This window comes from Moschus berezovskii, chromosome 18, assembly GCF_049115385.1.
Source record: "Moschus berezovskii isolate FMDL1 chromosome 18, NW_MosBer_1.0, whole genome shotgun sequence".
Lineage (NCBI taxonomy): Eukaryota > Metazoa > Chordata > Mammalia > Artiodactyla > Moschidae > Moschus > Moschus berezovskii.
The window spans coordinates 45,903,190-45,919,199 of record NC_142477.1 but is presented as its reverse complement, the minus strand read 5'-3'; the positions used below and the strand labels follow the sequence as shown (position 1 = coordinate 45,919,199).

The window sequence follows — 16,010 nt, the reverse complement described above, 5'->3', positions numbered from 1 at the left end:
CTTTAAAAAATATTGGCCTAAATTCAAAATCTCATGGTCCCTCCTCAGTCCCCTACAGGGTCTAACAGTGCTGGGCACTCCCTCCCCCATCACACACACACACACATGCACGATGTATATGCTCTCGCCTGCTCTCAGATAAATGCTTTCAAATTGTCAACCCTACTTGGCTTTGAAATCATTTCCACCCCTTAGTGACCCTCCTAACTTTTCCTCGATTTCCTTGAACAGATCTTTTCCTTCTATATTCCCACTCTTAAATCCTGACTCTCCCCAGGGCTTTAACTTTGCGCCTCACTCTCTCCCTGGAAAACCTCAGCCGATCCCACAGCTTCAACAACCTCCTGAAAGTAAAAAAGTATTAGTCGCTCAGTCTTGTCCAACTGTTTGTGACCCCATGGACTGTAGCCCGCCAGGTTCTTCTGACCACGGAATTCTCCAGCCAAGAATACTGGAGCAGGTAGCCATGCCCTCCTCCAGGGGATCTTCTCAACCCAGGGATCGAACCCAGGTTTCCTGTATTGCAGGCAGATTCTTTACCGTCTGAGACACCAGGGAAGACCCAACAACTGCCTGACAGCTCCCAATCTGCCTCCAGGCTCCACCCAACACTGAGCTCCAGTTCAGCCTGTCCACTGTCCAGCTCCACTGCAAACTTAATGTTTCCAAATAAGAACTTAAGATTTTCCCCCTCTGCCAAAAACAAAAGTGCTCCTCAGTTCTGATGTTCTTTCAAGTATGACCAAAAACATCAATCATTTCCCTTCTCCTTCAACACCTGTGTTCTGTCCCTCCACCCTTTCCAGTGAATCTCATATCGATCCCCACTTTCCTACCCTCATTTTTTCAAAGACCGATCTCTGCTCAAGGTATTCCCCCTACTTCCCCCACCCCAATAACATCCACCCTCTGGGGTCCAACAGAAAAACTGACTTCCCAACAATCCTTAGGCTCCCCGTGATAGAAAACATGCCTACATTGTCCAATGCAGCCCTTATCATAACCCATCTTGCATTATTTACTGATCTGACTTCTCCACTAGACGGAAAATGCCTAAAGGGAAGAGAATATGTCCTTTACTCTCCACTTTCACACCCCAGGACAGTGTTTCTCAACAGGTAACACCAAGGCACTCTTGCTGGGACAACCCATGCTGCAGGAGGGTCCAAGGCTTATAGCATATTTGGTTTACCTGCTCCCACACACACCAGCTGACAGTAGCAGCCCCATCTTTGAGAAGCCAAATCCCCAAATCCATGTGTTCCAAATACCCAGAGAACAATAATGCTGCCCCCACTTGAGACGACTGTCACCTGAAGTTTCAATTCTGCTAATGTTTGTTGTTCACACCTTAGTACACAGTCAACCAACAAACTACCCACATGACAAAATCAATTGATTTGCTTTACAGAAAACTTCTATGATAGCATGATAGAGTTAAAATCCTAATCTGAAATCAATGTATTGCCTGTAAAAAATGTAATGGTATTCTTTGATGAGTAAAGAAGTACTGGGCTAAGCCTCAGGAAATTGGGAAATTGCAGCCTAGGGAGACGAACTGACTTGGGCCACATGTCAATTATTAGAGGTAAAATGAAAAACAGAAGTAAGGTGTTATGACTTCGAGACCAAGTCCTTTCTACTGGACTTGTTACCTCATCTTGTTGGAAATCACATGATTTTCAATTATTTTTTTAAATATTTACTTTTATAAAGAAAGATATTAACATTTACCAACCTTTACAGGGTGAGTCTAACAAATGAGTTGAACACTTTCATATACTATCTAATCCTGACATAGGTCCAAAATTTATCAATGAGAAAAAAAATAATCAAGACTCAAAGATGATTTAAAAATTTTGTACTGAATCACAGAAAAACACAGGTAGAATCCATTACCTCAACTTATAAAATCTCTATATGATTCCCAAACTATTAACCTAAGCCAAGAATTCTCAGAACTGTTCACTTGGTAATCACAGGGCTGTTTCTAAATTTCCATTACATTTTCAAAAATGAGCAAGTTCCAATTTGATTTTTCCTATTACAAGAAATTACTTTAAGTGATTATAGGTTGTTTGCTTTCAGGTTTTGGTTTTTTACCTGGAGTAATAATAATGCTATTAGCTTCTCGAATCATGTCAATTGCATTGTCAAGGTTGATTTCTGTATGCGTGCCAGAAATTTCCATGGGTTTTCCACCAGCTGTTGAAGTGGTACCATAGCCTCCAAGAATCACATTAGCCAGGGAGCGATTCATTGCCTGAAGAGCAAAATTATCAGCTGTGAAGATTTAATCCACATAAATTTTCTGTGAATACGACAGTCAGAGTCCATTAAAGACATTTACTTGATCACCTAAAACATTTTAACCAAATAAATTTGATCAAGTGTCTGAAAATTATTTCAAAAATTTAAATGATAAAAAGACATCTAGGAAATCACATCATTGTTTTCGACAAAATCAACTTCACACTGATATATTTTCCATCAAAATAAATTTTAGAAAAGCATTTAATGGAACATTACCAGTGACTTTAACATATATATTAAAAAAGTGCTAGTTGCTCAGTCATGTCCAACTCTTAGCGACCACATGAACTGTAGCCCACCAGGCTCCTCTGCCCGTGGAATTCTCCAGGCAAGAACACTGGAGTGGGTAGCCATTCCCTTCTCCATGGCGTCTTCCTGACCCAGGTATCAAACCTGGGTCTCCATCATTGTAGGCAGATTCTTTACCATCTGAGCCACCAGGGAAGGCCTAAAAACTCTGATCCAGTCATTCTTATCTGTGTACTGACTAAGCAAGTTCTATCTCCATATTGGCATGTATTTCACCTGAGTAAAAGAGAATGAAGGCTATAGAAATTTTACAAGGTGACTCTACCTACCGATATCTCACGTGAACTCTGCTACAAGTTCAAGCTGTCAAGAGGCAACAGGGAAGAATCAAGGATAGAGACCCCTATCATTTAGAAGTCTGCTGCCCTCTGCCGTCAAGAAAAAAAAAGTGAAGGTGCTTTTCAAAGCACCTACAGCTCCAAGAAGCAAGAACAGAAGTGACTGGATTCATCATTAGCCTTTTTAAATAGTTCACTTCCAAAAGGTAAATGAGTAAGTTTATACCCTGCTTCACTAAAATTTACACCCACTTTTTAACTAGAAAAATCATCTAAGGAAAAAGTAAGTGGGAGGCATTTATTGGATGCTCATTTATAATCATCCAATCTGGCGTGCTGTGGCTCATGGGGTCGCAAAGAGTTGGACACAACTGAGCGACTGAACTGAACAATGGACCATACAAACACGACTGGACCATGTGACAATAACGGATCTGAAAACTGCAGATCTCGAGAGGTGTGGTGGTTAAAAAAAAAAAATTATAGGAATAAAATACCAGAAGCTGGATGTTTTTAGTAATCAAAAGCATTTTCAGAACACTATATATGATCAAAGGAGTCATCCTAAATGATCATAACTGATATCATTTCATTAAAAAATTCCAAACAATTAAATCTTATTTTAAGGGTTTTAATAAACATATCATTGATCCATCATTTATATTATTTTAAAGCTATACAAGTGTCAAACTATGCTTTTTTTAAAAAGACAACCCTTTATTATTAAAGAGCAAAAAGTATCTGGAGACTTTCAGTGATAAGTAACACATCAGAGGAAAAAAAAAAAAACTCATCCAAAGATAGGCCAGCCTGCTACCACCTTAGGAGAGAGATTTACATAAACTGCTGAAGTGGGACAGAGAGAAGGCAGGAAGAGAAGATGAGCGCCTCACTTATGTTTCAAAAATGTGGATCAAAAAGTCAGAATTTTTAAGTTGTTCCTTTGACCTAACCTCATTTATCAGACACTCACATTTACAGAGCCCAGAGTCTGGTAAATCTGTCTAAGATTATTACATATAAAATAAAGCTCAGAATATCCTTATGCATATTACTAACAGATAAGAGGATCAGAGAAAAATTAAAGTGATGCTTTTAAGTTCTTCATCCTAATCCAACATGAAGTTTCAAATTCTTAACACAACCTCCTCTACTTAAATCCAAGGTTGAATGAAAATCCAAACAGCCATATCTGAGACTTCCCAAACATTCAACATCTGCTGATTCTTATAAATCCTTTCCAGTTTTGAATCACAGGATTTTGAAACTAAATTACTAGAAATACATTCTATCAATTTTTGCCCTTAAAAATGGTTTCAAAGAACAATTTCAAACACTAAAATATTTCTGCTATAATTTTCTTTTAGTTGAAATGTACAAAAAGGGTCTATCACCTGCATCACATAGCCCTATAAACAGATGACAGAGGAATATGATGTAGAAGAATATGACCAATTTACCCTCACTTGGCTTAAAAGGAACCCTTCTTTTCTTCCTATAAAGCTGAATGGAGGAGAAGGAAAGAATTTCTGAGAACATTTAATTAGTGTGTACCCACTTCTGATGGTATCTTACAAGAAAAAATAGGGAACCACACAGTAATTTAACAATCAAAGTCAACTTGTTAAACACATATCCTCAATTATATCACCATTACACTAATTCCACATGGTCTCTTAAAAACTAAATCAATCTTCATCTCTGAACTTACCATTGCAACATCATATTTCCAACAAACGTTTAGGGTTTAGGGCTTTGTTTTGTTTCCTTTTTTTATTTTTTCATTTTTTTTGCTTGCTTGCTTAAGAGACTGATGAGACTACCCTGTGACCACTGATCCACAGCCTGAAGAGTTCCCAAGTTCCAAGACAAAGCATTTGCAACACTGTCCAGGACTGTTCCTTTTAAGTTATTAAGTCCCATAATGAAAATTGTATGCTACATTAAAGAGATCCTTAATTCACATAATTCCAAGCAAACTAAGAAATAAATATGAAAACAAAGGAAGATCATAAATAAACAAAACCAAAGCAATAATAACATGTATACCATTGACTAGCATCCCCTGGTTTCAATGCTTTGTAGGTGCTAATTAGTTGATCACAAGGCAAAAAAAAAAAATTATTTTTGGTTTGGCTTTCATTTACTTTATTCTGCTTTATTTTCATTTGGAAACAAGCAGCAAAGTACAAAAATCAGAGAATTTAGTCTGAGAATGCTGTTGCATTTTTGTAAGCCCTCTACATCCCAAACCCTAATTTGGACACTATCTCAAGTAAATGACCTATAAAATCATAAAGAGGTTAATGTCTCTATGACCTCTGGATATAAAGCAAATCATTCATTTGAGCTGGCTATTTGGACACTTTCGATATTTTCTAGTTTTTATAATATTGGGTGTCGTGTAACCAAGCATTACGCTCAGAGGATACCCAAAAGACTTCTTTGTCAGAACAAAAATTCAATTTTCAGGATGATGGTTACACTTAGGGTCCATTCCATCCCCTCTCACATAATAAAACCACTCTGCTCTGGTTTTGATTTGGATATTTCCTTCAATAAATGATAAAATTATGAAGGTAAACTTACTAGTAATATTAACAGATATTGATAAGAGGTAGTATTTCTGCTACCATAGCTTCTCGAAGATAATTTCAAACTGGGAAATGAGCTAATAAAACATTCATTTTAAAATTGCTATATTCACTTGAATGTGGCAGGTGCGAGGGCAGGCTCCACAAACACAAAGGCAAACAATAATTGGTGTCTTAAAATATCTTCCTTGTAAAATGAGAATATTTCCTACCTCCAGAATTAGTTTGAGAATTAGGAGTTTACATTTGTAAAGCACCCAGCATAGTATACTACATCCAATTACGAGTAGCTATTTCACTTTTACTATTATCATGAACCACTCTAAGGTGCTAAGCACAAGCCATGGAGAAACCATTTCTTATAATAAACTAATTGCTTATTACAAGAAATAAGCAATTTCTTATAATAAAGCTAAGAATCAATGAAGATTAATGTGAAAAGTCAGAGAGCAGGAAAACTGAGAAGGAAAGGAAATTTGTACTTTTGAAATATAAAACACGGCAGGCGTGTTTTTGTTGTCTTGTTTGTTTTGCAAGAAGTCATAGGAATGGACAGTGAGCAGTAAAACAAGAACCCCACACATCACTGGTGGGAGCTTTGACTGGAATGTCCTTTGAAGATCAACTTATCTACAGCGAACAAAAAAATCTTACTCCCTTTGGTCAAGTAATTGTACTCACAGAAATTTGATCTATGAAAATAATCCATGATGCCTAAGGAGGAACACTGCAGCAAAAAATAAAGTTAAAAACAACTAATATCATGGACTTGGGTAAATAAATTATAATATATCTTTGTGATATAATAATATGTAGACACTAAAATTTATTGGTAAGAAAACTAAATGTTAACATAGAATGCATTCAAACATATAAATATGAAAAAAGATAAGAATTAAGACTAATGTTAACAGTTAAGTGGTAATGGGATTGTAGATTATTTTATACACTTATTTATCCTTTTCTATTTTTTTAATGAAAGATGTTTATTAAATATCATTTATTTTTGTAATCGAATAATATTTTTAAAAATTAAAGGTTCAACTGTTCTTGATTCCAAATTACTACAATTTGCTGTTATAGAGTAGCAATCTGACCCAGTGTGATTTCTTTGGTCACAGACAGCTATGAGACCTTGTTAGCCTTATATACAATACAGGTATTAAAAAATATCTGAGGTATGCTGACAGTAAATGACATGCCTGAGGCAGTGAAAATAGAAAAGAACAGCAAAAACGGGTCAGTAAATATGAAAGAATAGATAAAAATTTAGAGAAAGATGACATAATTGCAAAAGTACATTGGAAGGACTGACGCTGAATCTGAAGCGCCAATACTTTGGCCACCTGACGCGACTGAAAAACCAAAGAGAAAGACGATATAATTGCAGAAACACATGTAGAAAAGAGTACTTTCAACAAGTGCCTTTTATACCTTATTCTAGTTAAAGCTGCTGCTAAGTCGCTTCAGTCGTGTCCGACTCTGTGCGACCCCATAGACGGCAGCCCACCAGGCTCCCCCGTCCCTGGGATTCTCCAGGCAGGAACACTGGAGTGCCATTTCCTTCTCCCTAGTCAAAGCTACAGAAGTGCTATTTCAAAAGTTATTATAGTTACTATGACAACAGAAGAAGCTAAGTGAACAAGGGAAAAGAGAGGAAATAAAAGACACAGAAATTTGGGGAACACTGCTGATAAATTTAAGAACCTAACTGTGGTGCTGGAGAAGACTCCTGAAAGTCCCTTGGACAGCAAGGAGATTAAACCAGTCAACCTCAAGGGAAATTAACCCTGAATAGTCACTGGAAGAACTGATGCTGAAGCTGAAGCGCCAGCATTTTGGTCATCTGATGAGGACAGCCAACTCATCGGAAAAGTCCCTGATGCTGGGAAACACTGAGGATAGAAAGAGAAACGGGCATCTAAGGATGAGACGGCTGGATGGCATCACCGATGCAATGGACGTGAACTTCGGCCAACTTCAGGAGATGGTGAGGGAAAGAGAGGCCCGGTGTGCCGCTGTCCACAGAGTCACAAAGGGTTGGACACGACTGGGCAAGTGAACAACAGCAAGGAAAACCATTTAAGAGAAAAAGAATAAAGATTAGAAGATACCCATGCTGACTTTTCAAGAACTATATACAAGTCCCCCCTTCCTCTCCCCACTGGCCTTGTAAAAATTCAAATCCTCCCATTTAATTTTAAAATTAGTATTTGACATTAACCTTAAGTTTAAGTGGGACTTCCCAGGTGGTGCTGGGGGTAAAGAATCTGCCTGCCAATGCAAGAGATGCAAGAAATGCGGGTTCAATCCCTGAGTCAGGAAGATCCCCTGTAGTAGGAAGTGGCAACCACTTCAGTACTCTTGCCTGGAAAAATCCATAGACAGAGAAGCCTGGCATGCTAGAGTCTATGGGGCCGCAAAGACGACACAACTGAGCACACACATAAGTTTTAAGTATTAGTGACGATCTGCTGCCCCCCGCTGGTCATTCAAATTCACCAAATGAAGCAAGAAAACTATTTCTAATACAGCTGAATAAACTTTTCTTCTTTATAAACATTTGCTTTAAAAAAAATACTCCAAAGCCTGACACTCTTCCAATAAGAAACACCTTTCCAAACTCCTTGAACAACTTGAAGGATTTTATTTTTAAACCTCTCAGCTGGTTTTGAACTTAGGCTTTCACATTTTTGAACTTACAGTATGTCCAAAGAAAACTAATTTTTTATTATGAAAAGATAATTTTTGCATTCAATTTTAAATTAAAACATAAAAGAAATTCTGAGTTGTAAAATAAGTGCTTTTAAACTCCTAATAAAAGAATGAAGGTGGAGTCATTTTTCTGCCTGAGTGATCGATCAGTATAAAGGCAATTCTGACTTTACCGAGTTTCATGCTTGTCCTTTCACAGGGATTCAAAACCATTATTTAGAGAATGATATCTATTATTTGAAAAAGTGCTTTAGTCAAAACTTTACATTTGCAGGTTATTTTCTTGCCATTAAGAAGAGAATTAGAAACCAAAAAGAAGCTAGGAAGTATTTGTCTTAATTTTTTTTTTCAAACCATGCTGACCACAAAACTTCAAGATAGGAGTGTAAATTGCAGCAAGCTTTCTGGAAACCACATGACAAAAAGAAGACAAAGCCCAAAAAATGAGCACACCCTTTCACTTCTAGGAATCATCCTAAGACAAAAATCAGAAATGCCAAAAGTGTACTTATGTACAAGAAAGAAATATCAAACAACATTAAAGGTAAAGCATCGGGGAAAAATAAATCTTGAATATCCATATGATAGATTAGTATGAAAACCTAAAAACAGTATTCAAACAGCATTTTTAATATAAGCAACAAGACTATCACTTCGAAGATTAAAAAAGTTAAATATAAATCCTATGGACAGAGGAGCCTGGCGGGCTACAGTCCATGGGGTCGCAAAGAGTCAGATACAGCTGAGCAATTAACACACAATACACAATATAATCAGACAAGTAAACACAGAGATCTGTAATACACAAAGAAAAAATTAAAAAATAAAATCTTAAGTGTTTTAATCACCAGATGAAGTTAGAAGATTTTTGTCTTGATATTTAATTTTGTAAATTATCTACACTCAGGTACTTTACAAGCAGTCTGGCAAACTCATTCAAACGAAACACTCCAATATTTCTGCTAGAGAGAAAAAGAACTGACATGGTCATTTCTACTGCAAATAAAAGAAATAACAGAGAGGTCCTGATTCTCAGAACAGTGTCTCCTCCTCCTCACTGGCTGCTTCCTTACCACACACATGATGTAGGACAGGATCGCGCCCGAGGAGCCAATAAGCGCACCCACGATGGTCAGCAGATTGTTGTTGAGCAGGAAACCCTCTGCACACAGGGCCCAGCCTGAGTAGCTGTTCAGCACAGTGATGACCACAGGCATGTCGGCACCCCCGATGGCAGCCGTCAAAGTCACACCCTAGTACGAAAACCAGAGCGGAATTCAAAATTTACGCATTGGAAAGGAACCTCTGACATGGAGCACTGTGGTTCATTATCATTCCAGTTTTCCAATTAATATATGTACATGTAAATTCCATGCTTGGGAATGACCCCTATCAGACCGACTCTCCTACAGATATAACAAGTGAAAACACTGAACCACGTTTTCCACCTGCAAAAAGAAATCCCCAAATCCCTAAGAGGCACTAACCATGAGCAGGCAGAAATTGGAGAGGGGTCTACACTTGGGAAAAAGTAATAGCACTGAGTTGATGTTACATTTTTATGACTTTAGCTGACGAGCAGGGAGGGTCCTGTTGGTGCCAAGTGAAGCAGCTAAAACTCAAATACAAGCCCAGTCTTATTTGGTTTGAAAATTTGAGGGTAGAGTTTTGGGTGACTAAGCAATTACTCACTCCTGTCCAAACTGTCACGTGACACTTTCATTGCTCTGGAGTCTTCTCACTGGATCAATGTTTTGGTCAATAGGAATTTAAAGAGACAAGGGTTTCAGTTCTGTTCATTGGTGCCTGCTGTGTGACAAGCCCTCTAAAATAATACAAGTGTCAAAGAGACTTTGCCCATTCGTTGCTCTCACACTTGATGGAAGCTCCGATATCAAGCCAAATAATCATATCAAATGAAGGGACAACGGAAGATGAGATGGTTGGATGGCATCACCAACTCGATGGACATGAGTTTGAGCAAGCTCTGGGAGTTGGTGATGGACAGGGAAGCCTGGCATGCTGCAGTCTATGGGGTCGCAAAGAGTTGGACACAACTGAGAGACTGAACTAAACTGAAGCAATTACTATATGTCGAACTTTGTGCTAAGCACCATAGATGATTTTTTAAATTTTTAACATAAACTTTGTCAATGAAATATACACTCAGAGTATACTAGACAAGCATGAAGCAATCCGTGAACGACACAGAGCTAATACAGCAGCGCCATACACTGCTATAATAGAACGCTAAATTGTGACATACAGACACACAGAATACTGTATGTGCCCACCTACTAAATGCAGTAACCAGAGAGGAAGAGGAAGACCAACCTATCCTAGGAGGTTCCCCTGAACTCCCCCACTGAACACACAGGGTTTAATAAATGCATTTCATTTTATATGACTATTTGGCTTGATATCAGAGCTTCCGGCAAATGTGAGAGCAACCAATGGGCAGAGTCTCTCTGACACTTGTTTTATTTTAGAGGGCTTGTCACACAGCAGGATTCCTATTGACCAACACACTGATCCAGTAAAAAGACCCCAGAGCAATAAAGGTGTCACATGTGACAGTCTGGACGGAAGTGAAGAGAAGGGGAATTTTATTCTTACACTTTTCTATATTGTTCAAACTCTATGAAGATGAATACATAACAGCATATTAAAACATTTTTATTCCATCAGGGGTCTTGATGACACAGAAATAAGGTCAGACTGGAACCTAATACAACACTTAGTTCCTCACTAAGAACGTGCTTTCCATCTCTGACCTCTTACCATGACAGCAGAGAGGGCTGACACAGAGCCCAGACAGATGATGCCAGTGGTGAAGCTGGGGTCCATCATGAAGGGGATGATCCCACCCACGCTAGCGGCCAGCAGGCCTGCGTTGAGGAGGTGCCTCCCAGGGAGCAGGAGAGGGGCGGACTTCAGGATTCCTAGGGCAGAGGATGGGGCCATCAGAACCCAAGACATGTCCCAAGAAATCCCCTCAAACACTCTAAGTCATTTAATCATAAGCTATAAAATGTCATCTTAGGATAAAAACATGCCACTTAAAATAGCACTTTATATCACCAGCTACTGAAACATGAAAGCATACATTAGAGTTCTTACATATAAACATTAACGGCAGTGGGAAAAGTATGGCTCAGCTTAACTGTCCTTTGATCATACAAGTTCATTACTCTTTGTCATGGAATCATGAAAAGTAATTTTTCTTCCCCATATGACCAATACAGAAGTTCAGTTCAGTTCAGTTCAGTTGCTCAGTCGTGTCCGACTCCCCGCGACCCCATGAATCACAGCACGCCAGGCCTCCCTGTCCATCACCAACTCCCAGAGTTCACTCAAACTCATGTCCACAGAGTCGGTGATGCCATCCAGCCATCTCATTCTCTGTCGTCCCCTTCTCCTCCCGCCCCTAACCTTTCCTAGCATCAAGTTAAGTGTGGTCTTATTTATTTAAAACTTTAAAACTGAGTCCTAGACCATTTGTTTTTCTGATTCTATCAACTGAGCCCAAGGGAGAAGGGTCCTTGTTTGCTAGCTGCTTTTAACGACAGAGCATATCATAGGCATTAAGCTCGTCTGTGATTTTTAAGTTTCACAATGTTCCCCACTTAATTCTAATGACTTGATTACTGAGAGGCAAGACCAGGTTTTTAAATCACAAACTTGTTTTTCCAGAGACTCGCGTTTTCATGAAAACACTGAAAGCAGCTATGAGAGCTTTTTTTTTTTCCCCTCCTCTTCTATTTTCATGATTGGCTTTAATGGTAGCCAAAGTTGCCACACTAGACCCCTAAAATGTGTATTTGTTTTCAAAGTAAGTACTGTACACTAAGCACACAAATTTATTCAATAAGCCTCTCTCTATTCTGGGAAATGTATAAAGTTCATTTCTGTGAATGCTAAACAGGTATCTCTAACCAAGGATTACGAAGACATCATTTTGTTCATGTGAAGTCGCTTAGTCGTGTCCAACTCTTTGGGACCCCATGGACTGTAGCCTACCAGGCTCCTTGGTCCATGGGATTTTCCAGGCAAGAATACTGGAGTGGGTTGCCATTTCCTTTTCCAGGGGCTCTTCCCAACCCAGGGATCAAACCCGGGTCTCCCGCATTGTAGGCAGACACTTTACCGTCTGAGCTACCAGGAAAGCCCATTTTGTTCATATATATCATCAAACGTCAGCTAGTCCCTGTAGGCAAATTTCTGTACACTAGTTTCCTCCATGAGCTGTCTGCAGAAGCCTTGGCTTCAAAGCTTTGTGAGATTTGTAAAGACCAATTAAGATAAGCCATCTTTATTGAGAAAAAAACTTTCATAGTGTTTCCCAGTCATACAAATACTCTTCGCCTAATAGGTTCTACTACTAAGCCATTTTCTGAAATTGAAATGGACCCCTGAACACCCTAAACAATAGATATTCACCTCCATGTTACACTGGATCACTTACCCTGCAATTTTCCATAGGCAATGAGAGACCCACTGAAGGTGACCCCACCGATGTAAGTACCGAGGTAGGCCACGATCTTGGTAAGGTTGGCTGCCGCATCCGTAGCAAAATGTGGATATTCTACAATGTACTCAGCTATGCAAGTAAGCACAGCTGCCAATCCCACTAAACTGTGGAAAGCAGCAACTAACTGAGGTAAATCAGAAATCTGGATGCGTTTCGCAATTGTCAATCCTGTCAGGAAATGAAAGTCCAAGAAAAATTAAAGCATGACAGACCTTTGAGAAATAATCCATTAAAGCCCACAATTAAATATTACTTGGCTACACGAAAGAAGGAAATTGTGTCACTGGAACAACATGAATAGAACTTTAGGGCATTATGCTAAGTGAAATAAGCCAGACAGAGAAAGACAAGTACCGTATGATCTCACTTATAGGTGGAATCTAAACAAACAAACAAGCTCATAGATACAGAGAACAAATTGGTGACTGCCAGAGGCAGGAGGTAAGGGGTGGGCAGAATGGGTGAATGGGATCAAAAGGTACAAACTTCCCATTTTAAAATAAGTAAGTCCTGGGGATGGAATGTACAGTATGGTGACTACAGTTAATAATAAAGCTATATTGCAGATTTGAAAGGTGCTAAGAGAGTAGATCTTAAAAGTCCTCATCACAAGAAAAAAATTTTATGTATGGTGACAAATGTTAGACTTATTGCAGCAATCATTTTGCAATATATATATATATATATATCAAATCATTATGTTGTATATCTGAAACTAGTGTAATATTATATGTCAATTATTCCTCAATTTAAAAAAAAGACAACACTAAAGTTATCCATCATTGTCATTAATAACTATTAATCTACTTCCTAGCAAAATACTCTCTGACAGGACTATCCAGGCAAGAACACTGGCTTAAATACCCTTTCATACAGCAAGTTCTTTCAACCACTTCACCAATGCCAGCTCCAAAGAACCCAAACACATAGCATCAACTTTTCCTTACAACCTCTGAACATTCCCCTGGACTAACACTTCTTCAGATTACTTAAAGTTCCAACTAATCCCCTTAAATTCTCCCCACTGCATGAACAGCCCAGGCTCCCTTCCCTATTAGGTCATCACTTGCCCCTTAGCACACAAGAAACAGCTGGAATGAAGGAGGCCTAGGTTTTCAGGTGGGCAGAAGGAAGCCAAGTCCAAAGGTAATGAAATGCAAATATCTGAATAGAAAACCACCAAACCAGGAAACTCTGAAGGAATTATCTGGCTACAGGGAGATGATACAGAGGCCTGGGGCTCATAATATTTGCAGAGACCACATCTAAAGGTTTTCCTGCCATGAACCTATAGTACAAGCATTTTCCTTCAAGTGCCTTTCCAGGGACTGTGAGAAAGTATGCACAGTTTTCCCGGAGACGCAAAGCTAAAGCTGTGCTGGTAAGTATTGAACCACCAGCCTCCCAGGAGAAAAACAGGTGCATGTGCCTGGATGGGAGGGGAGTTTGGGGGAAAATGGAAACGTGTATGTATGGCCGAGTCCCTTCACTGTTCACCTAAAACTATCACAACATTGTTAATCAGCTATACCACAATACAAAATAAGTTTAAAAAAATGAATAGATTAGAGAATACTCCTTTTTCCTATTCTCAGAGAAGATTCATGTAAAAGTGGTGTTTCATTTTTCCCTTAACTATTTAGAAAAATTCACTAGTAAAATTGTATGAACTTAACTTTTCTGAAAGAATGCTTTTTGTTTCAATTTCAGTAGATGTAAAACTTTACTATAAATTTTTAAATCTCAGCCTGTATCATTCTTGGGGATATATAGTTAAAAAATTAAGCATAACACTATTTTATTACCATTAATATAGTTTATTAACTTTTTATTACCTTTTTAATAGCTGTAGGTCTAAGTCATTACTGTCTTATTCATTGAAATGATATATACAATTATATATGTATAATTATACATATATTTTTATTACTCTTCCCAATCTTAGAATATTGTCTATTTTATACTTAAATAAACCAACTTTAAGTTTTTTAAAAAACTGTGTGTGTGTAAATACAGGAGTTTTTACTCATAAAAAGGTATGTAGTACACAATTTTTCAAAAAATAAAAATATATACAATTTTCTTTATTGTAAGCTTCATCTAGCCAATTGACTTTCACAGAATGCTTTTGTTGATTTTTGCCAAACTCTGGTATCTGCAGCCAACCTAGTGTTTGCAACTGATGAATGAGTATAGTCCCCACATGAACACTGGTTGAGATTTTTGTTTACTTTAACAAATAAAATGACAGTGAAACGACGAGATGCATGTAAGAACTTCACTCATTGTCAACCATGTGAGTGGGAATTCTGCTGAACCTAAAAATAGTTTCCAAATACTAGAAGAATATTCAACTTTTTTGTGCAATTCACAATATAACAGCTACAGACAAAACACACATTTAAGTTTAAACTGCATTAACATTTTATCCATCACTTTCTTAGGTCTGGACAATCAACAAAACAGTTAAATGAATCCCCAGATTTGTAGCATTTGTTGACTTACATGGTATAAATACAACTGCCATGGCTGATCTGAAGCTACAATGTGATGGCACTAAATATGGATTCAGGAAGAGATGCACAGAAGCCCATAATTACATAGTATTTCTACCCCACAGCCATAAGACACATGGATAATCTCAAAAGTGGAGATAATAAAAGCTAGTTAATTCATTAGAAAGTCATGAGTGTTCAGGATTATTACCTTTGTTTCTAATTTATTTAGTTTTAAGTTTATATAATTTAATTTTTTATAATGGCTGTGTTAACAACCAGTTCAAAAGATTCCTGAAAATTTAACAATCAACCCCAACACATCACTGAATAAAATTAAAACAGTGGTTTGTCTGCCGGCACATGTTTTCCATGTTTTTAACAGGTCTGAAGCCAGATCGTCTGCTGTTATTTAAACCCAGCAGAATAAAACATGAGCCTACAGACAGTGCACACATACAAGGATTCTAATCTCCTATTCTATTATCAGCTAAATGAACAGCCAGTAAAGGAAAACAAGAACTGAGTAAAGGCACTTCTTAGCCCACTTGTGTGACACAGTTTATATTACTCAATGTTTCAAAATGTTTATTTCTGAATGACAATTATAATACCAACTGTGATGACTTTTGCCAAAATATTTACTGAAGCAACTTTCATAACAGGAAACTCAATTCCTTTATCAATATGGGCTTCAAACAGATACATATATATTCAGAAACTGAAGTGCAACTAAAAGTTCTTACTCCTAACAACGTATTCCTAAATCTCTGAG

At 38.0% G+C, this 16,010-nt stretch overlaps 1 protein-coding gene across 3 annotated transcripts in view; it reads right to left on the bottom strand.

Annotated features, from left to right (window-relative positions):
- Window positions 1–16,010, bottom strand: part of NNT (nicotinamide nucleotide transhydrogenase) — a 91,566-nt gene that overhangs the window by 20,734 nt on the left and 54,822 nt on the right. For all 3 annotated transcript variants that reach the window (XM_055422085.2, XM_055422086.2, XM_055422084.2), the window contains exons 15-18: window positions 12,675–12,908; window positions 10,991–11,151; window positions 9,283–9,462; window positions 2,104–2,263 (exon numbers count right to left, since the gene is read on the bottom strand). In XM_055422085.2, coding sequence (XP_055278060.1) covers window positions 2,104–2,263; window positions 9,283–9,462; window positions 10,991–11,151; window positions 12,675–12,908 — 735 coding nt within the window. The remainder of the gene's footprint in view (window positions 1–2,103; window positions 2,264–9,282; window positions 9,463–10,990; window positions 11,152–12,674; window positions 12,909–16,010) is intronic.